Below are 23,029 nucleotides of genomic sequence, written 5' to 3'. Positions count from 1 at the left end.
TGTGTCCTCAGAGACAGTGTGTGTCCTCAGAGACAGTGTGTGTCCTCAGTATGTGTCCTCAGAGACAGTGTGTGTCCTCAGTGTGTGTCCTCAGAGACAGTGTGTGTCCTTAGTGTGTGTCCTCAGAGACAGTGTGTGTCCTCAGTGTGTGTCCTCAGAGACAGTGTGTGTCCTCAGTGTGTGTCCTCAGAGACAGTGTGTGTCCTTAGTGTGTGTCCTCAGAGACAGTGTGTGTCCTCAGAGTTAGTGTGTCCTCAGTGTGTGTCCTCAGAGACAGTGTATGTCCTTAGTGTGTGTCCTCAGAGACAGTGTGTCCTCAGAGTTAGTGTGTCTGTTGTGATGAAAACTAAGTTTCACTCGTGGTCCAAAAGTCCAAAATTTCAGTCGAATAAAAAGCAGCAGAGTTTATTGTCGACAAAAAACCAGAGAGCATTCAGTAGCGAGCCGGAGCTTCAGCAGAGAAGAACTCTGCCTAACAGTAGTGTGGTGTTGTCTTATAAACCCTTTAGAGACCAAACCTGTCAGCTTTTCATTGGTTATCATCATTTCGGGGCCACACGTGTCAGTAGGTCATTGGTCAATTTTCTAGCTCTGGAAATTTCCACTGGGCATGTTGGGATCTTACACTAACTTTGCTTATTCTTGACACCATTATCTTTTGCTTAATCAGCTTAGTATTTTTTAAAAGATATTGTGCTTACATTTGACACCATTATGTTACAATTCGGTCAGTTTGTCTTTTTTAAAAGATTAATATTTCTTCACACAAGTTATACAATCACCTCATACTGCTTGTTACACACAGAATATATGGTTTGATTCGTAATTACATTCACAAACTTATTGTAATCAGTAGTAAATCATGTTTCAATCACACCTTAGTTTGTAGTGCAGATTCTTAAAGGTATACAGTGACATTCATAAGTGACATGGTTTAATGGCCAAAAATTATACTACATGTCCTCAGAGTCCGTGCAGACAGTGTGTGTCCTCAGTGTGTGTCCTCAGAGACAGTGTGTCCTCAGTGTGTGTCCTCAGAGACAGTGCAGACAGACACCACATCCTGGGATTCAAAGGTTTCTCATCAAGAGGCTTCTTCACTTCACGTCCCCTCGTCTTTAGTAAACAGATTCAGATCTCGTGGCTCTGAATTATTTTTTTCATTCACACGATATTTTATCGCGGTCACGTAATATATATTTTACCAGATGCCAACAGGGGGCGCTGTAACTTCCACAGAGACACAAGCCCAGATGTTGTCCCAGCTGTTCTTCTGCATTTAGCAGCTGGAACTGAGTGTCTTTGATTCTGGATCTTTATCAGAACCTGTTTGGTCCTCGTTGTAAAACCCTTTCATGTAACACTGATTCATGTCATTTGTAAATCAAACAAACACGCAGAGCCACAAACAGACATTGAAGAAAAAAGGAGGTTTGCACCTGAAGCATTTTCCAAACTCAAACTACAGCAAACTGAATTCATACGATGAAATTCATGTGTCTGACTCAAAGTGATTTAAACGTGTTTCACTTTGTGTCCAACTAAATCAACATGTGATGTGAATCCAGGAACCTGAAGCAAACAGACAGGATGTGGTTATACACACATGGACATATACTGAGGGACAAAGGTGGACAATGATAAAGACAGACTTAGATACACTAGATGTGACTCTGTATCGAGGGTTTATATATTCTGCTGGGTGTCATTTCAATAAACACATTCTTCATGTGAATAAACACAATCCATAACGAGGGGCAAGATTTTGTTGCAAGAAGGTTCGTGGTTTGAATCCCGGTTCAGATGCGGTGTCTCTGTGTGCAGTTTGCATGTTCTCCCCGTGTTTTCTCCAGGTGCTCCGGCTTCATCTCACAGTCCAAACACATGCAGATGAGGGGTTGGGTGAATTGGAGACTACACACAAGCTGCTGCTGCTTCAGCCTCTGGATCATTAGGACACAGCTCAGCCTCCGTCCACACACACTGTCCTCTTCACACTGTCCTCTTCACACTGTCCTCTTCACACTGTCCTCTTCACACTGTCCTCTTCACACTCACCTTTACAAAGATCATCTCCATCTGTTGAGAGAAGAAGACATCAGTGTTAACAGAGACTCACTTCATCAGCTGTGAGTCAGTGATGCAGCACATCCAGTATAAAGAGCAGCAGGGACTTCAGTCCTGTTCAGAGGTGGAGCAGCTTCCTCTCTGCTTCATGTTCACGTGTTGGAATGAACACGCTAAGAGCTGCACACACTTTGACCATCACGTGTGTTTCCTCTGCATGTGAAAGTGCAGAGTGGACACTTGAGAGGTGGATTTCCTGCTGTTACAGGTGAAGACATGTTTCACTGTGTGTTGATGAACATGTGCTTCTGACAAACTGTCAGTGGACAGATGAGACAGATGAGACAGATGGACAGATGGACAGATGAGACAGATGAGACAGATGGACAGATGAGACAGATGGACCTCAGCAGAGCTTCTGCTCTGTAGAGACAGCTCATGGTTACCATGGTGATGATGCTTCTCTGAGGCTTCAGTCACACTGATCTCAGAGCTGTGACAAAGAGCCAACTGATCAGTTGTTCACTGATGAAGTGAGAGAACAAAGTGTCTCAGATCAGATGAAGACGTCTCTGCTCATCATGTGAGGCTGTCAGCTGTGGTCCAGCTTCACTTCCTGTTCACATGAAAACAACAACAACTGTCGTCTTCACATCAACTCAATCAAACGATCACAACCGGCTTCTGGCTCGTCTGATTGGCCGACTGTTGTCTCTCTGTGTTTCTGTCCAATCCTGAAGTCTGTCATCGTTGTCCTCTCACAGCTTCACTGAGGACACACTGAGGCCTGAACTACGAAGACACTTCAACATGTCCACACAACAGTGTAGTTACTTTGCTCAGTGGGCGGAGCTTTTAAACAGGTTGATCTCCAACTTCACCTGCTCCGGAGCATGTTAGCCGTCCATCATCAGTTACCATGGTGATTTACCCCGATAAGAAGTGAACGAGCTTCGTAGGACTGAAAAAACTAAACCTGAAGTTAACCTGATAACCACAAATCCTGCTTCTGGTCCAGACCCTGGATCTTTACTGTGATACTGACTGTGTTTAGTAAAATACTGATGAAAGCAGCGTGGACTGACTCCAACCATCTACTGACCTCAGAGTCTCCAGTGGACAGGTTGGACTCTGTAGAAGACCACACAGCTCCTTCACTCCTGAGTCCTGCAGCTCGTTGTATCTCAGATCCAGTTCTCTCAGATGAGAGGGGTTTGACCTCAGAGTTGAAGCCAGAGAAGAACAGCTGATCTCTGACAGACTGCAGCCAATCAACCTGAAGAAAGAATAAAACTTAACTGTAAATGAATCTGAGTTCATGTGTGAAAATAACAGATATTCATGTCAGCACAGACTCATAACATGGAAGAGAAATATGAAATCAGACATGTTGGACTAAAGACGAGTCCTGATTCAGTAACAACAGATTATTTGGACCCGGTCTCTGTCCTGCAGATCAGTTTATGAAATCCAGAACTAAACACAGATGAGTTTTAACAAGTAGCTGAATATTTAAAATGTCCCAGATTAATGAATGAATGGATTCAAGTTATGTCTGAAGAGGAATTATGTTCAATGAGTATTAAATGAAGCGTTCGGGCATAGCTTCACTTGACAACAAATGACGTCATGAGGTCAAAGGGCAAACTCCGCTAGGGTACGCTCGTTTACATTCCCCGGGCGGTCCGGGGGTTTACGTTACCACTATATAGTCTATGCATAATATGTCAATGATCTCCGGCTATGGCCATGATCCAAACCTGTGACTCTCTCTCTCTCTCTTTATGTTGTGATGGCCCATTAAGTACATTTGCAGGTATTTTCTTTATCTAATATATTTTATTTTATTGGATTGTTTATTAAAAACAAAGGGGGGGAGGGGTTCTACCTTATGTTGATTCTCTATCAGATAATTGAATCACTAGTTTAATAGACTGATTATAGCTCAAATACTTTTCTATCAAAGAGACAGTGGCTGAGACCAAGAGTGTGATCTCAGAAAAAGCTTGGAAGCTTTGGGAGTCTTGTGTTTTTCTTTAGAGAATGACACTGAGGATAATGGGGAGGTTGGGGTTGATGTGTTCATTGTTTGTGTTGAAGGTTTTATCTGTATTCACTTGGTCATGTTTGAACGTACTAAGGTCGACTAGAGTTACACAGCTAACTCAGATACATCACAAAAGGTATAAAATGATCCTTCACATTTTCTTCTTCCATAAACTCTGATGGCAACACCTGCTCCCTCAACTTCAGGGAGAAACGGCTGCCACATGAATCTAATCAGCTGGAATGTTCGGGGACTTAACCATCCAATCAAACGTCATCAAGTATTCTCTCATCTCTTACACCTTAAAGTCAACATTGCATTTCTTCAACAAACTCAGCTAAAAATAGAGATCACCCGAAAATGAAGAAAGATTGTGTTGGACAAATGTTCCAGTCTAAATTCAACAGTAAAGCTAGGGGTACTGCTATTTTGATTCATAAATCAGCTCCATTGATTGTCTCCCATGTAGTAGCTGACCCAAATGGCCGTTATGTAATTGTAACTGGCTCTTTATTTAACGCCCTTTACTCTTAGCTAATGTATACGCCCCCAACTGGGACGATAGTGATTCTTTCAGAAACGCTCTTCACTCATTACCTGGTATTAACACTCACTCATTATTACTTGGGGAGACATGAATACTATCATGGACCCTACACTTGACCGCTCTTCCACAAGACCGTCACCACTCTCAAAGTCTGCTCTGGTTCTGCAGTCGTATCTGGAGACCGATGGGGTCGTTGACGCATGGCCACTTCTTTATCCATCAGACAACACTGGTTCTTCTCTCCTGTACATCAAACATACTCGTGCATCCATGACTTTTTGGTTGATGAAAAGTGATTATCTCAGGTAAAAGCATGCACGTATAATAGTATTGTAATATCTGATCATAGCCCTCTGGTGTTAGAGCTCAGCTTTCCTCATCAAAATTCTATTTACTCATGGAGGCTTAACCCTCTCCTGCTATCTGATGCAGGATTTCTCCAGTACATCTCCAAACAGATGGACCTTGTTCTAAACACAATAACAGAGGACATGTGGCAGTCTGTCCTTCATAGAGTACGTTCTTCCTCCATCTGTGCCAGACATGGACTCCTACAATTGAAGGTTCTACATGGCTTCATTTGTCAAAGGAAACATGAGCAAAGATTGATCCAGGGTTAGAGCCCTTATGCAACAGATGTAAGGCAGACACAGGTTCCCTCATTCATACTTTTTCGACTTGTCCAAATCTTCACAATTATTGGACGTCTATATTTGAGACATTCTCTGAGGTGTTTGGACTCAATTTAACCCCTCCCCCTTTGATTGCGATTTCTGGAGGAGTTTCTGAAGACGCTCTCCTTCCCAAACATTACTCCAATGCTATTGCTTTCGCCTCCCTAATTGCTCGGAGACTTCTCCTTGTGAAATGGAAGCAGGAGGCCTCTCCCACTCATGTGCTATGGACTCCAGAACTTCTGAAGTTTTTACATCTGGAGAAAATAAGGTGGACGTTAGGTGGTTCAACAGGTACATTGGATAAGACGTGGCAACCATTTCTAGCACACATGAAGACGCTAAAGCTGTGTACCCTTCTGTGACTGATTTGTGTTTGAACCAAGGTGTAAAACATTTGACATGGAGACAGCTGTGATTGACATATATGTCTTCCTCTTTACTGGATTGTATGGACATTTGCTCATTATCATTTGTTGTTGTTTTGCCTGAAGTTTTTCTTGTGAAAGTTGACATTTGACTTCATTTCATGTTATTGTTTATCCTTTTGTTTTGTTTGTTCATCTTTTTATTTAGAGATATTATTGTCACTATTACTATTGTTTTGTTTGTTTGTTTCTATTTGTTGTGTATGAGATGTTTTTTGTTTTCGGGGGGAGGGACATGTAGAGGGGAGGGGACGAAGATGCAACAGACACACCTCTGTATTAGCATTTAGCACTTACTGGATTACAAAGCTGCTGTATGTTGATGATAAAAAAGAAAATAAGATTATTAAAAAAATAATACAATGAGTATTAAATGAGATGAACTGTGTATAAATGCTGTGTTATAGATATGAGATCTACAAAAGTCAGTGAACTGACCTCAGAGTCTCCAGTGGACAGGTTGGACTCTGTAGAAGACCACACAGCTCCTTCACTCCTGAGTCCTGCAGCTTGTTTCCACTCAGATCCAGTTCTCTCAGATGAGAGGGGTTTGACCTCAGAGCTGAAGCCAGAGAAGAACAGCTGATCTCTGACAGTCTGCAGCTCCACAACCTGAAGAAAGAATAAAACTTAACTGTAAATGAATCTGAGTTCATGTGTGAAAATAACAGATATTCATGTCAGCACAGACTCATAACATGGAAGATAAATATGAAATCAGACATGTTGGACTAAAGACGAGTCCTGATTCAGTAACAATAGATTATTTGGACCCGGTCTCTGTCCTGCAGATCAGTTTATGAAATCCAGAACTAAACACAGATGAGTTTTAACAAGTAGCTGAATATTTAAAATGTCCCAGATTAATGAATGAATGGATTCAAGTTATGTCTGAAGAGGAATTATGTTCAATGAGTATTAAATGAAGCGTTCGGGCATAGCTTCACTTGACAACAAATGACGTCATGAGGTCAAAGGGCAAACTCCGCTAGGGTACGCTCGTTTACATTCCCCGGGCGGTCCGGGGGTTTACGTTACCACTATATAGTCTATGCATAATATGTCAATGATCTCCGGCTATGGCCATGATCCAAACCTGTGACTCTCTCTCTCTCTTTATGTTGGGACGGCCCATTAAGTACATTTGCAGGTATTTTCTTTATCTAATATATTTTATTTTATTGGATTGTTTATCAAAAACAAAAGGGGGGGGGGGGGGGGTTCTACCTTATGTTGATCCTCTATCAGATAATTGAATCACTAGTTTAATAGACTGATTATAGCTCAAATACTTTTCTATCAAAGAGACAGTGGCTGAGACCAAGAGTGTGATCTCAGAAAAAGCTTGGAAGCTTTGGGAGTCTTGTGTTTTTCTTTAGAGAATGACACTGAGGATAATGGGGAGGTTGGGGTTGATGTGTTCATTGTTTGTGTTGAAGGTTTTATCTGTATTTACTTGGTCATGTTTGAACGTACTAAGGTCGACTAGAGTTACACAGCTAACTCAGATACATCACAAAAGGTATAAAATGATCCTTCACATTTTCTTCTTCCATAAACTCTGATGGCAACACCTGCTCCCTCAACTTCAGGGAGAAACGGCTGCCACATGAATCTAATCAGCTGGAATGTTCGGGGACTTAACCATCCAATCAAACGTCATCAAGTATTCTCTCATCTCTTACACCTTAAAGTCAACATTGCATTTCTTCAACAAACTCAGCTACAAATAGAGATCACCTGAAAATGAAGAAAGATTGTGTTGGACAAATGTTCCAGTCTAAATTCAACAGTAAAGCTAGGGGTACTGCTATTTTGATTCATAAATCAGCTCCATTGATTGTCTCCCATGTAGTAGCTGACCCAAATGGCCGTTATGTAATTGTAACTGGCTCTTTATTTAACGCCCTTTACTCTTAGCTAATGTATACGCCCCCAACTGGGACGATAGTGATTCTTTCAGAAACGTTCTTCACTCATTACCTGGTATTAACACTCACTCATTATTACTTGGGGAGACATGAATACTATCATGGACCCTACACTTGACCGCTCTTCCACAAGACCGTCACCACTCTCAAAGTCTGCTCTGGTTCTGCAGTCGTATCTGGAGACCGATGGGGTCGTTGACGCACGGCCACTTCTTTATCCATCAGACAACACTGGTTTTTCTCTCCTGTACATCAAACATACTCGTGCATCCATGACTTTTTGGTTGATAAAAAGTGATTATCTCAGGTAAAAGCATGCACGTATAATAGTATTGTAATATCTGATCATAGCCCTCTGGTGTTAGAGCTCAGCTTTCCTCATCAAAATTCTATTTACTCATGGAGGCTTAACCCTCTCCTGCTATCTGATGCAGGATTTCTCCAGTACATCTCCAAACAGATGGACCTTGTTCTAAACACAATAACAGAGGACATGTGGCAGTCTGTCCTTCATAGAGTACGTTCTTCCTCCATCTGTGCCAGACATGGACTCCTACAATTGAAGGTTCTACATGGCTTCATTTGTCAAAGGAAACATGAGCAAAGATTGATCCAGGGTTAGAGCCCTTATGCAACAGATGTAAGGCAGACACAGGTTCCCTCATTCATACTTTTTGGACTTGTCCAAATCTTCACAAATATTGGACGTCTATATTTGAGACATTCTCTGAGGTGCTTGGACTCAATTTAACCCCTCCCCCTTTGATTGCAATTTCTGGAGGAGTTTCTGAAGACGTTCTCCTTCCCAAACATTACTCCAATGCTATTGCTTTCGCCTCCCTAATTGCTCGGAGATTTCTCCTTGTGAAATGGAAGCAGGAGGCCTCTCCCACTCATGTGCTATGGACTCCAGAACTTCTGAAGTTTTTACATCTGGAGAAAATAAGGTGGACGTTAGGTGGTTCAACAGGTACATTGGATAAGACGTGGCAACCATTTCTAGCACACATGAAGACGCTAAAGCTGTGTACCCTTCTGTGACTGATTTGTGTTTGAACCAAGGTGTAAAACATTTGACATGGAGACAGCTGTGATTGACATATATGTCTTCCTCTTTACTGGATTGTATGGACATTTGCTCATTATCATTTGTTGTTGTTTTGCCTGAAGTTTTTCTTGTGAAAGTTGACATTTGACTTCATTTCATGTTATTGTTTATCCTTTTGTTTTGTTTGTTCATCTTTTTATTTAGAGATATTATTGTCACTATTACTATTGTTTCGTTTGTTTGTTTCTATTTGTTGTGTATGAGATGATTTTTGTTTTCGGGGGGAGGGACATGTAGAGGGGAGGGGACGAAAATGCAAGAGACACACCTCTGTATTAGCATTTAGCACTTACTGGATTACAAAGCTGCTGTATGTTGTTGATAAAAAAGGGAAATAAAATAATTTAAAAAATAATACAATGAGTATTAAATGAGATGAACTGTGTATAAATGCTGTGTTATAGATATGAGATCTACAAAAGTCAGTCAGTGACCTGACCTCAGAGTCTCCAGTGGACAGGTTGGACTCTGTAGAAGACCACACAGCTCCTTCACTCCTGAGTCCTGCAGCTCGTTGTTACTCAGATCCAGTTTTCTCAGATGAGAGGGGTTTGACCTCAGAGCTGAAGCCAGAGAAGAACAGCTGATCTCTGACAGACTGCAGCTCCTCAACCTGAAGAAAGAATAAAACTTAACTGTAAATGAATCTGAGTTCATGTGTGAAAATAACAGATATTCATGTCAGCACAGACTCATAACATGGAAGATAAATATGAAATCAGACATGTTGGACTAAAGACGAGTCCTGATTCAGTAACAATAGATTATTTGGACCCGGTCTCTGTCCTGCAGATCAGTTTATGAAATCCAGAACTAAACACAGATGAGTTTTAACAAGTAGCTGAATATTTAAAATGTCCCAGATTAATGAATGAATGGATTCAAGTTATGTATGAAGAGGAATTATGTTCAATGAGTATTAAATGAAGCGTTCGGGCATAGCTTCACTTGAAAACAAATGACGTCATGAGGTCAAAGGGCAAACTCCGCTAGGGTACGCTCGTTTACATTCCCGGGCGGTCCGGGGGTTTACGTTACCACTATATAGTCTATGCATAATATGTCAATGATCTCCGGCTATGGCCATGATCCAAACCTGTGACTCTCTCTCTCTCTTTATGTTGTGACGGCCCATTAAGTACATTTGCAGGTATTTTCTTTATCTAATATATTTTATTTTATTGGATTGTTTATTAAAAACAAAGGGGGGGGGGGGGGGGTTCTACCTTATGTTGATCCTCTATCAGATAATTGAATCACTAGTTTAATAGACTGATTATAGCTCAAATACTTTTCTATCAAAGAGACAGTGGCTGAGACCAAGAGTGTGATCTCAGAAAAAGCTTGGAAGCTTTGGGAGTCTTGTGTTTTTCTTTAGAGAATGACACTGAGGATAATGGGGAGGTTGGGGTTGATGTGTTCATTGTTTGTGTTGAAGGTTTTATCTGTATTCACTTGGTCATGTTTGAACGTACTAAGGTCGACTAGAGTTACACAGCTAACTCAGATACATCACAAAAGGTATAAAATGATCCTTCACATTTTCTTCTTCCATAAACTCTGATGGCAACACCTGCTCCCTCAACTTCAGGGAGAAACGGCTGCCACATGAATCTAATCAGCTGGAATGTTAGGGGACTTAACCATCCAATCAAACGTCATCAAGTATTCTCTCATCTCTTACACCTTAAAGTCAACATTGCATTTCTTCAACAAACTCAGCTACAAATAGAGATCACCCGAAAATGAAGAAAGATTGTGTTGGACAAATGTTCCAGTCTAAATTCAACAGTAAAGCTAGGGGTACTGCTATTTTGATTCATAAATCAGCTCCATTGATTGTCTCCCATGTAGTAGCTGACCCAAATGGCCGTTATGTAATTGTAACTGGCTCTTTATTTAACGCCCTTTACTCTTAGCTAATGTATACGCCCCCAACTGGGACGATAGTGATTCTTTCAGAAACGTTCTTCACTCATTACCTGGTATTAACACTCACTCATTATTACTTGGGGAGACATGAATACTATCATGGACCCTACACTTGACCGCTCTTCCACAAGATCGTCACCACTCTCAAAGTCTGCTCTGGTTCTGCAGTCGTATCTGGAGACCGATGGGGTCGTTGACGCATGGCCACTTCTTTATCCATCAGACAATACTGGTTTTTCTCTCCTGTACATCAAACATACTCGTGCATCCATGACTTTTTGGTTGATAAAAAGTGATTATCTCAGGTAAAAGCATGCACGTATAATAGTATTGTAATATCTGATCATAGCCCTCTGGTGTTAGAGCTCAGCTTTCCTCATCAAAATTCTATTTACTCATGGAGGCTTAACCCTCTCCTGCTATCTGATGAAGGGTTTCTCCAGTACATCTCCAAACAGATGGACCTTGTTCTAAACACAATAACAGAGGACATGTGGCAGTCTGTCCTCCATAGAGTACGTTCTTCCTCCATCTGTGCCAGACATGGACTCCTACAATTGAAGGTTCTACATGGCTTCATTTGTCAAAGGAAACATGAGCAAAGATTGATCCAGGGTTAGAGCCCTTATGCAACAGATGTAAGGCAGACACAGGTTCCCTCATTCATACTTTTTGGACTTGTCCAAATCTTCACAATTATTGGACGTCTATATTTGAGACATTCTCTGAGGTGTTTGGACTCAATTCAACCCCTCCCCCTTTGATTGCAATTTCTGGAGGAGTTTCTGAAGACGCTCTCCTTCCCAAACATTACTCCAATGCTATTGCTTTCGCCTCCCTAATTGCTCGGAGACTTCTCCTTGTGAAATGGAAGCAGGAGGCCTCTCCCACTCATGTGCTATGGACTCCAGAACTTCTGAAGTTTTACATCTGGAGAAAATAAGGTGGACGTTAGGTGGTTCAACAGGTACATTGGATAAGACGTGGCAACCATTTCTAGCACACATGAAGGTGCTAAAGCTGTGTACCCTTCTGTGACTGATTTGTGTTTGAACCAAGGTGTAAAACATTTGACATGGAGACAGCTGTGATTGACATACATGTCTTCCTCTTTACTGGATTGTATGGACATTTGCTCATTATTATTTGTTGTTGTTTTGCCTGAAGTTTTTCTTGTGAAAGTTGACATTTGACTTCATTTCATGTTATTGTTTATCCTTTTGTTTTGTTTGTTCATCTTTTTATTTAGAGATATTATTGTCACTATTACTATTGTTTTGTTTGTTTGTTTCTATTTGTTGTGTATGAGATGTTTTTTGTTTTCGGGAGAGGGACATGTAGAGGGGAGGGGACGAAGATGCACCAGACACACCTCTGTATTAGCATTTAGCACTTACTGGATTACAAAGCTGCTGTATGTTGTTGATAAAAAAGAAAAGAAAATTATAAATAAAATAATACAATGAGTATTAAATGAGATGAACTGTGTATAAATGCTGTGTTATAGATATGAGATCTACAAAAGTCAGTCAGTGAACTGACCTCAGAGTCTCCAGTGGACAGGTTGGACTCTGTAGAAGACCACACAGCTCCTTCACTCCTGAGTCCTGCAGCTCGTTGTAGCTCAGATCCAGTTTTCTCAGATGAGAGGGGTTTGACCTCAGAGCTGAAGCCAGAGAAGAACAGCTGATCTCTGACAGTCTGCAGCTCTTCAACCTGAAGAAAGAATAAAACTTAACTGTAAATGAATCTGAGTTCATGTGTGAAAATAACAGATATTCATGTCAGCACAGACTCATAACATGGAAGAGAAATATGAAATCAGACATGTTGGACTAAAGACGAGTCCTGATTCAGTAACAACAGATTATTTGGACCCGGTCTCTGTCCTGCAGATCAGTTTATGAAATCCAGAACTAAACACAGATGAGTTTTAACAAGTAGCTGAATATTTAAAATGTCACAGATTAATGAATGAATGGATTCAAGTTATGTCTGAAGAGGAATTATGTTCAATGAGTATTAAATGAAGCGTTCGGGCATAGCTTCACTTGACAACAAATGACGTCATGAGGTCAAAGGGCAAACTCCGCTAGGGTACGCTCGTTTACATTCCCCGGGCGGTCCGGGGGTTTACGTTACCACTATATAGGCCATGGCCATGATCCAAACCTGTGACTCTCTCTCTCTCTCTCTTTATGTTGTGACGGCCCATTAAGTACATTTGCAGGTATTTTCTTTATCTAATATATTTTATTTTATTGGATTGTTTATTAAAAACAAAGGGGGGGGGGGGGGGTTCTACCTTATGTTGATTCTCTATCAGATAATTGAATCACTAGTTTAATAGACTGATTATAGCTCAAATACTTTTCTATCAAAGAGACAGTGGCTGAGACCAAGAGTGTGATCTCAGAAAAAGCTTGGAAGCTTTGGGAGTCTTGTGTTTTTCTTTAGAGAATGACACTGAGGATAATGGGGAGGTTGGGGTTGATGTGTTCATTGTTTGTGTTGAAGGTTTTATCTGTATTCACTTGGTCATGTTTGAACGTACTAAGCTCGACTAGAGTTACACAGCTAACTCAGATACATCACAAAAGGTATAAAATGATCCTTCACATTTTCTTCTTCCATAAACTCTGATGGCAACACCTGCTCCCTCAACTTCAGGGAGAAACGGCTGCCACATGAATCTAATCAGCTGGAATGTTCGGGGACTTAACCATCCAATCAAACGTCATCAAGTATTCTCTCATCTCTTACACCTTAAAGTCAACATTGCATTTCTTCAACAAACTCAGCTACAAATAGAGATCACCCGAAAATGAAGAAAGATTGTGTTGGACAAATGTTCCAGTCTAAATTCAACAGTAAAGCTAGGGGTACTGCTATTTTGATTCATAAATCAGCTCCATTGATTGTCTCCCATGTAGTAGCTGACCCAAATTAAAAAAATAATGAAGCCTAGAACCAGGTATGGACAGGCCTCTGACACAGGAGTCGTTCCCTGGACCTCAGGATGCTCTGACTATGTACAACTATGAATGAACTACATGACGATGCCTAAACGAACACACAAGCACAGCCTGGACTCATCTCACATTCATCATTAATTACTCTTAAATACAAACTACATCCTGCGGAAAAGCAAGACAAGACTAATTCAAATGGAATGAATCTAAATGTGTTCACGTTGGTACTAAAAAATATATCTACTGCTATTCTAACATGGCCACAGACTCCTGTGTCAGAGGCCTGTCCATACCTGGTTCTAGGCTTCATTACTTTTTTAATTGTTAATTTTTTGGTTCTGGTAACCTGCCCGAAGCCTCCAGCCTCCAGCAGGAGCCCCTGTGACCTGGACGGGACACCGCTGTTAGCATTAGCCGCTCAGCGGGGCTTGTTGAGGAAGCAGGCGGGAGCTTTTATTTTCCATATCAGGATGCCCCAGGAAATCGGTAAAGAGTCTCCAGTTGGTCCAAAATGCTGCAGCACGAGTGCTGACAGGAACTAGAAGGAGAGATCATATTACTCCTGTCTTGGCTTCTCTACACTGACTCCCTGTAAGATTCAGAATAGATTTCAAAATCCTGCTCCTCACATTTAAAGCTCTTAACAATCAAGCTCTTCATATCTCAAAGAGCTGATAACACCATATTATCCAAAGAGATCACTTCAGTCACAAAACACAGGCTCTCTTGTGGTTCTAGAGTCAGTAAGAGTAGAACAGGAGGTGGAACCTTCAGCTACCAGGCTCCTCTCCTGTGGAACCAGCTCCCACTCTGGGTTCAGGAGGCAGACACCATCTCAGCATTAAAGTTAAAGTGAAAACGTTCCTCTTTGATAAAGTCTATAGTTCTGGATCAGGTCCTGACCCATCACTTAGTTAAGCTGCTATAGGTCTAGACTGCTGGGGGAACTCCCATCATGCACTGAGCACCTCTCCACTTCTCTCTGTCTCTCTGCCCCCCCACATTCATTCATTCATTTATTTTAATACATGTCAATGACTGTTTCACTTTGTCCTCCCATAGTCTCTCTCTCTCTTTTTCTCTCTCATCTCAGAAATCTCTGACCCCTGAACCTCAGGACAACAACTTTTACTATTACTAATTACAATATCTCAGTAATTCATTATGATATCAAATGTGTCTGTCATCAATAATAATTAATAGTCTTTACACTGTTGTTCACATTTTAACAAGTCAGATCTGATGCCTGATGGTGCTCAAGTGTCCCCGGTCTTTCTCACCCCCCCTCTCCCCTACTTCCCCCTCCCCACTATCCCTCTCTCTCCTCCCCCCATTTTCTTTGCTCACCCCAACCGGTGGAGGCAGATGTCTCCACATTGAGTCTGGTTCTAGAGGCTTCTCTCTGTTAATGAGGGAGTTTTTCCTCCACAGTCTCAAAGTGCTGCTCATTGTGGGAACTGTTGGGTTTCTCTAGATTTAATATGATGTGAAGGTCTTGACCTTCTATGTACAGAGCCTTGAGATATGTATATTATGATTTGGTGCTATACAAATAAAATTGAACTAAATTGAATTGAGTTGTTGTGTATGATAAGATTTTTGTTTTCGGGGGAAGGGACATGTAGAGGGGAGGGGACGGAAATGCAACAGACACACCTCTGTATTAGCATTTAGCACTTACTGGATTACAAAGCTGCTGTATGTTGTTGATAAAAAAGGAAAATAAGATTATTTAAAAAATAATACAATTAGTATTAAATGAGATGAACTGTGTATAAATGCTGTGTTATAGATATGAGATCTACAAAAGTCAGTGAACTGACCTCAGAGTCTTCAGTGGACAGGTTGGACTCTGTAGAAGACCACACAGCTCCTTCACTCCTGAGTCCTGCAGCTTGTTGTATCTCAGATCCAGTTCTCTCAGATGAGAGGGGTTTGACCTCAGAGCTGAAGCCAGAGAAGAACAGCTGATCTCTGACAGACTGCAGCCCTTCAACCTGAAGAAAGAATAAAACTTAACTGTAAATGAATCTGAGTTCATGTGTGAAAATAACAGATATTCATGTCAGCACAGACTCATAACATGGAAGAGAAATATGAAATCAGACATGTTGGACTAAAGACGAGTCCTGATTCAGTAACAATAGATTATTTGGACACGGAGACTCAACCTGGATAAAGAAATGTGAATATTTGAATGTGTCCTCCTGTTATTGTGGATCGTCATCATGTCAACACAGACTCTCAACATGCTGCTGACCTCAGTCCAGTCTGTGACCTGAAGATAAATATCACATCAGACATGTTGGACCATTGTTTCATTCATCACCTTCTTCTCTGTGTGTTTGGTCACTGAGTAGGTTTGTGTCATTAAACACTGTTTAAAGTAGAGATGGCTCCTGACAGTCACTTCCTGTTTGGTTCTATACTCATCAACTGTCCAACGTGCTTCAATAAGAACGTGTCTTATTGTTGAGAGCCTGAGGAGGACGAGTGCTCGGTCTCTGTCCACATGTTACTCACTGACACTTTATGAATGGAGTTGGACTGATGAGGTGGACGTGACTGACAGGCTGGGTGAGGGACAGATGACTGAGGGACAGTGAGCAGAACTGAGACAGTTCAATTTAAATAAATGACCAAATAAGAAAGAACTTTAGAAAAGTGAACATTCAAGGATTTAAGGACCTGACCTCAGAGTCTCCAGTCGACAGGTTGGACTCTCCAGTCCAGCACACAGCAGCTTCACTCCTGAGTCCTGCAGCTTGTTGTCCCTCAGATCCAGTTCTCTCAGATGTGAGGGGTCTGACTTCAGAGCTGAAGCCACGACTTCATAATGAATCTCTGAGAGGAAACAACCACCGAGTCTGTAATTAAAGAAAATATCAAATGTGTTAGAATAAAATCAGAAAACACAACATTCATACAAAACGTGATCATGTGACCCTCACCCTGGTTAATCCACTTTCTGCCTCTTGAACATTTGATCTTAAAAACACCTCAAGAGAATCCTTTCAGATTTGGTACAAGCGTTCATTCAGACTAACAGATGACCTCATTAGATTCAGGTGGTCAAAGGTCAGAGGTCAAGGACTTGAACATGACGTCTCAAGTCTGTCTTTAGAGAACTTCTTCACATTTTGACCATTGGACTCAAAGATCAACTGATTAGATTTCAGTGGTCGAAGGTCAAAGGTTACAGTGACCTCATATTATTGTGAATGCAACATGTCAGTGACCTGCAGGGACTGACTCTGCACTGGTTGGTGGTGGTGCACAGACACAGGATGAGAATTCTAGTTTGAAGAAAGAATAAACTGTTCATGTTTAAAACTTTTCAACTAAGTTCACGTTCATTTGTTCTGTTTTTTATTGGGATGAGTTAGACGACAGTTTTTAATCGATGGTGTCGGATCATGAATCCAGATCTTCACTTTAACACGGAGTCCTGCAGTTCACGGTCTCTGAGCACAAAATGTTGACGAGTCATGTTTCATGTTTAAATGTAGCCTCAGAAACTCTGGAGTGAATCAAACAGACTGAGTTCATCTTTCACCAGCTTCAAGAAAACTTCTAGAACATACTGGATATACAACAATGAGATGAGAATGTGTATATACCATATGTACACATGTACTATTGTATACATATATAATACACACACACACTACATGTCTTTGGTTTGTGGATGAAGCTGGAGAACCCAGAGAAAACCCTGCAGACAGGAGGAGAACATCCTCCTCACAGAGAGGCTGCACTAACAGTGTTGACCACTACAACACCATGCTGCCCACAAGAAGGAGAATCATTGAACACTGTGTGTGTTTGACTCATCTACACTGATTCAACATGGTATTGATCATGTCTGGACTCACAGAGCCTTCCTGCAGTTCCTCACAGCTGGGATCAGTCTCCGTCGACCCTGGTTTGATGTGTTGAACTTCTCCAGGTCCAACTCATCCAGAACCTCCTCTGACATCTGCAGCATGTAGGCCAGAGCTGAGCAATGGATCTCAGAGAGTTTCTCCTCTGATTTGTTCTCTGACGTCAGGAACTGTTGCATCTGCTGATGTACTGAGTGGTCGTTCATCTCAGTCAGACAGTGGAAGATGTTGATGCTTCTGTCAGGAGAAATGTTATCACTCTGCATCTCCTTCAGGTTGTTGATGATTCTCTGGATGATCTCTGGATTGTTCTCTGTCCGACCCAGCAGGCCTCCTAAGACTCTCTGGTTGGACTCCAGACTGAGGCCGTGAAGGAAGCGAACAAACAGATCCAGATGACCATTTTTACTGGTGAGGGATTTCTTCATGGTTCTCTTCAGGAGGTCATCCAGGGAGAAGGTACCCCTTGTGTTCCTATATGTTCCCAAGACGTTGTAGAGTTCTTCTGTGTTCCTCTCGGTGTAACTGTGGAACATGTAGACTGCAGCCAGAAACTCCTGAACGCTCAGATGAACAAAGCAGTAGACTGATTTCTGGAAGATCACACACTCTCTTCTGAAGATCTCAGTACAAACTCCTGAGTACACCGAGGCCTCTGTGACATTAAGACCACACTGCTCCAGGTCTTCTTGGTAGAACATGATGTTTCCTTCCTCCAGATGTTTAAGTGCCAGCCTCCCCAGCTTCAGAAGAACGTCCCTGTCAGCCTCCGTCAGCTGCTGTGGACTCGTCTCATGTCCCCCATCGTACTTGTTGTTCTTCCTCTTTGTCTGAACCAGCAGGAAGTGTGAGTACAGGTCCGTCAGGGTCTTGGGCAGCTCTCCTCTCTGGTCTGTGGTCAACATGTGCTCCAGAACTGTAGCACTGATCCAGCAGAAGACTGGGATTTGACACATGATGTGGAGGCTCCTGGACGTCCTGATGTGTGAGATGATTCTGCTGCTCAGCTCCTCATCACTGAATCTCCTCCTGAAGTACTCCTCCTTCTGGGCGTCAGTGAAGCCTCGTACTTCTGTCACCCTGTCAACACATGTAGGAGGGATCTGATTGGCCGCCGCAGGTCGGGAGGTTATCCAGACGAGAGCCGAGGGAAGCAGATTCCCCTGGATGAGGTTTGTCAGCAGCACGTTGACTGATGACCTCTGTGTGACCTCAGACACGACCTCCCTGTGGTTGAAGTCCAGAGAAAGTTTGCTTTCATCCAGGCCGTCAAAGACGATCACAGGTTCACAGACAGCGAGCGTCTCTGCCGTGAGCTTCTGTAATGTTGGATGGAAAACACGGAGCAGCGTGAGAAGACTGTGCTGCTCGTCTCTCACCAGGTTCAGCTCCCTGAACGAAAGCACAACCAGCAGACACACATCTTGGTTTTCTAAACCCTCTGCCCAGTCCAGAGTGAACTTCTGCACCGAGAAGGTTTTTCCAACGCCAGCGACGCCGCAGGTCAGGACGACTCTGATGCTGCTCTGCTGGTCAGTGAAGGCTTTAAAGATGTCGTGGCACTTGATGGGAGTGTCGTGGAGGCTCTTCCTCTTGGAAACCGTCTCAAGCTGCCTCACCTCATGTTCAGTATTAACCTCTTCACTCTGTCCCTCTGTGATGTAGAGCTCAGTGTAGATCCTGTTGAGGAGGGTTCTACTTCCTGTTTCCTCAGTTCCTTCAGTCACATGTTCACATCTCCTCCTCAGACTGATCTTATGTTGGTCTAAAACCTCCTGCAGACCCCGATCTGCTGAAAGACAAGAAACAATGTCAGAGACAGAGAATCTGAGAATCTGCTGATTGTTTTCATCAGATACAGAAAAACTAGAGAAATCAAAGCTTTTGAACTTTGTGCTTTTATAACCAAGTGAAATGTTGATGCTGTATGAAGGAACAAAATCAAACATGTGCTGTTGTCAGAAGTGAAGACATCAGCAGACACATGTACAGTGCTGCTCTGACCGGCTGTCTGAGCTCCAGCTCCTCTTCTGGATCTTTGTCCACACTGGGGACAGGAGGAGTCTCCTGAAGAACCAGACTGGTCCCAGTATGAGGTGATGCACTGTCTGCAGAACCAGTGTCCACAGCTGGTGGAGACTGGATCCTTCAGGACGTCCTGACACGAAGCACAGCGGGACGACTGCTGCTCCTCTGAAACATGACTCCTCCTCCTCCTCCTCCTCCTCCTCCTCCTCCTCTTTCTGTGAAGACATGTCCTGATAAGTCAAATGTCACAGTCACAGGTCGTCATCACTTCAAGGAGGTTTTGTTTCCACCCTGTATGTTTGTGTGTTGGTTGGTTGGTTCGTTAGTGGGATTATAAAAACCACTGAACAGATCACCAGTAAACTTGGTGAAGGATGTGTTCTGTGAACCAGATGTTCAGAGGACTGATGTTTATGAGTGAAATGGATCTAGTGAATTTCAAAGTGGTTTCATCAGGAGCGTGTTGGGCCTTGGTGGAGGTCTGAGCTCTTTGAGGGATTCTGAGAGATTAGTCACCAATTTCAATGAAGCTGTGTCCTAATGCAGGGGCCACACTAGAGGAAACTACATCCTCTTCAGATCAGTTCACAGTAGAAACAGTCTCTTACTTTGTGTGTGAGGGTCCAGGTTCATTACTGAAGTCTGGAGGCTCACGTCTGGACCAGTCACTCTTCAGAGACACACAGCTGAACTCTGGAGACTCTGCTCTCAGTCTGTGGTCCTCACCTCTGCAAACACAAACATGTTTTCATTCAGAACTCATCATTCACTGATTCAGTTTGGAGGTTCACATGTTTGTAGCAGGTCTCTTACTTTGTGTGTGAGGGTCCAGGTTCATTACTGAAGTTTGGAGGATAATGTTTGGACCGGTAACTCTTCAGAGACACACAGCTGAACCCTGGGGACTCGGCTCTGTCCTCTTCCTCCACATCACCACTCATCTTCAGTCTGAGAGGAAAAACCCTGTGATGTCAAACACACAATGAAGCCAGGTGCATAGATTCAGTGTTTCTTCAAATATAACAAATGAACTAGACGATTGTCTAGAGCGGCACTTTGGCAGGGCGGCCAAATGTGAAGAGCTGAGGAACGTGTCAATCAAGCAGCAGCCGCCTCCTTCACTGCCTCCCGCCCCCAGCTCTCAAGAGCCAGTGGTCCATTCAATTTAACTTTATTTAACTTGATCAGAGATTGTCCTCAAATCCATTGACAGGATCCTGCAGCATGTCTAAACAACCGAGATCATGTGGTCGGGAACATAAGAAGACTGTTGAAGTTCATTGTTAAATATATTGATCCCTGCAGTGTTGTGCTCCTTCATATTTGTTCTCAACGCTGAACTGAACAGACGTGAGCAGCGTTCACTCTTGCTCTTGGTTTCCTCATCATCGTATAGACCAGGGGTGAGGAACCTTTTTCACATCAAGGGCCATTTCAATTTGTATAAAGTCCTCCGAGGGCCACACTATTATGAACACATACCTAGGGACGCAAAAAGAGACGGGACAAAAGTCTGTAAGCTCTGTGTTACTCATGAGCTGCATGTCTTCACATGTCAGCCTCACCTGAGGGGAGCTGAGGCTGGAGCTGTTTCTCTGGTGAGGCCTCTGATGCTACGAGGGACTCCTTCACAAACTCTCCTTCCACACGAGGCTTCAGCTTCGTGGTTATTAATTCACTCACCACAAAACTTGCACGTGTAATATTCTCTGTCAGTCTGTGGTCGTGTGAAAGCTGCTTGTTGAGGTTAGCATGACTCAGCTGTAATGGTGCTGGAGATTTCCACACACACACACAGTCAGAGTGCTGTGCTCTAGCACCAGTCTTCAAACTAATGCTCTAATTCTCCTGGTTCAACTATGGTGGGGCTGACCCGTAAGAATCATGTGTGTCTGTTTGTGTCTTTGAGAAATGTTTAAACACACAAACTGATGGACGGACGGGTTCAGCCATTTTGTCCCCACTCGCTCTAAATGGGCGAGAGACCTTGACTCCCATGCATTTGGTTTTCGGTATTTTAGCGATTTGCGAACGAACCGCTGGACGAACGTTGTAGAAAAGTCACAGCACAGAGATCGAGACAAATGCGCACGATCTCATGTCTTTAGTGTGAATGTGCGTCAAACTTTGTGGGAGGAGCAGCGAACATTTACAAGAAAGTTTGGAGGAAGAATAATATAAATGTTTGTAAACACTCACTCCTTCTGCTCCTTCTCCTCCTTCTCCTCCTCGGTCTTCACTTCTCCTCCTCAGTCTTCACTTCTCCTCCTTCTGCTCCTTCTGCTCCTTCTGCTCCTCGGTCTTCACTTCTCCTCCTTCTGCTCCTCGGTCTTCACTTCTCCTCCTTCTGCTCCTCGGTCTTCACTTCTCCTCCTTCTGCTCCTCGGTCTTCACTTCTCCTCCTTCTGCTCCTCACAGTTCAAACTGTCGACGTGTAGAATCATAAACTTTTTAGTCTGAAAACACTTTCACTTTCACTGACTCCCCCTCTCTGCATTTACTGGAAATCACATGACTGTGTGTGTGTGTGTGTGTGTGTGTGTGTGTGTGTGTGTGTGTGTGAGTGTGTGTGAGAGTGTGTGTGTGTGTGTGTGTCTGTGAGTGTGTGTGTGTGTGTGAGTGTGTGTGTGTGTGTGTGTGTGAGTGTGTGTGTGTGTGTGTGTGAGTGTGTGTGTGTGTGTGTCTTTGAGTGTGTGAGTGTGTGTGTGAGTGTGTGAGTGTGTGTGTGTGTGTGAGTGTGTGAGAGTGTGTGTGTGTGTGTGTGTGTGAGTGTGTGTGTGTGTGTGTGTGTCTTTGAGTGTGTGAGTGTGTGTGTGTGTGTGTCTTTGAGTGTGTGAGTGTGTGTGTGAGTGTGTGAGAGTGTGTGTGTGTGTCTTTGAGTGTGTGAGTGTGTGTGTGAGTGTGTGCGTGTGTGTGAGTGTGTGTATGTGTGTGTGTGTGTGTCTGTGAGTGTGTGTGTGTGTGTATGATTGTGTATGTGTGAGTGAGTGTGTGTGCGTGAGTGAGTGTGTGAGTGTGTGTGAGTGTGTGTATGTGTGTGTGTGTGTGTGTGTGTATGTGTGTGTGTGTGTGTGTGTGTGTGTATGTGTGTGTGTGTGTGTGTGTGTGTGTGTGTGAGTGTGTGTGTGTCTCTTCTCTTCTCTCTTTAATGAATCAGTTCATTATAAAGTCGTCAGCAGTGAAAACTCTTGACAGAGAATCTCTGAGAGCAGCAGTCACTTTGACATGAACACAGCTTCCTGCCTTGTCTGTCCCTTCTCTTTGTTTCTGCCAATAAAGTTGTTGAACCTTGAACACTAACACTAAACCTTGTTCCTGTTAAACGTACAGTGTACAAATATAAAAGATCTATACAGTGTCAATTAAATGACAATGTCTGCTTCTTACACTTGTCAGAAAGACTTCCTCAGT

At 42.8% G+C, this 23,029-nt stretch overlaps 1 protein-coding gene across 4 annotated transcripts; it reads right to left on the bottom strand.

Annotated features, from left to right (window-relative positions):
• Positions 1–384: 384 nt before the first annotated feature.
• On the bottom strand, positions 385–22,104 carry LOC138405631 (NACHT, LRR and PYD domains-containing protein 12-like). Of its 4 annotated transcripts, none has more exons than XM_069515443.1 (12): positions 21,818–22,104; positions 20,432–20,581; positions 20,227–20,346; positions 19,595–19,833; positions 17,582–19,379; positions 16,400–16,573; positions 15,530–15,703; positions 12,277–12,450; positions 9,242–9,415; positions 6,202–6,375; positions 3,170–3,343; positions 385–2,079 (listed from the first exon to the last, which is right to left on the bottom strand). In XM_069515443.1, exons 2-12 carry the CDS (start codon positions 20,557–20,559, stop codon positions 2,070–2,072), a joined length of 3,339 nt encoding a protein of 1,112 aa, XP_069371544.1. In that variant the 5' UTR covers positions 20,560–20,581; positions 21,818–22,104; the 3' UTR covers positions 385–2,069. The 4 variants fall into 4 exon arrangements, with proteins under 4 accessions (XP_069371544.1, XP_069371549.1, XP_069371552.1 ...); XM_069515448.1 differs by having other exon boundaries at positions 20,432–20,566; positions 21,818–22,071; XM_069515451.1 differs by having other exon boundaries at positions 21,894–22,071.
• Between the last annotated feature and the right edge of the window lie 925 nt (positions 22,105–23,029).

The sequence above is a fragment of the Paralichthys olivaceus genome, chromosome 2 (genome assembly GCF_024713975.1).
Source record: "Paralichthys olivaceus isolate ysfri-2021 chromosome 2, ASM2471397v2, whole genome shotgun sequence".
NCBI lineage: Eukaryota > Metazoa > Chordata > Actinopteri > Pleuronectiformes > Paralichthyidae > Paralichthys > Paralichthys olivaceus.
This window is presented reverse-complemented; position numbering and strand designations above follow the sequence as displayed.

Bases quoted from the DNA above. Each gene is read 5' to 3' on its own strand.
- LOC138405631 (XM_069515443.1), bottom strand. From the start codon at position 20,559: ATGAGTGGTGATGTGGAGGAAGAGGACAGAGCCGAGTCCCCAGGGTTC. The intron at 20,347-20,431 runs GTAAGAGACCTG...TTGTGTTTGCAG, and splicing joins CCTGGACCCTCACACACAAA to AGGTGAGGACCACAGACTGA. The intron at 6,376-9,241 runs GTCAGGTCACTG...TTCTTTCTTCAG, and splicing joins TGTCCACTGGAGACTCTGAG to GTTGTGGAGCTGCAGACTGT.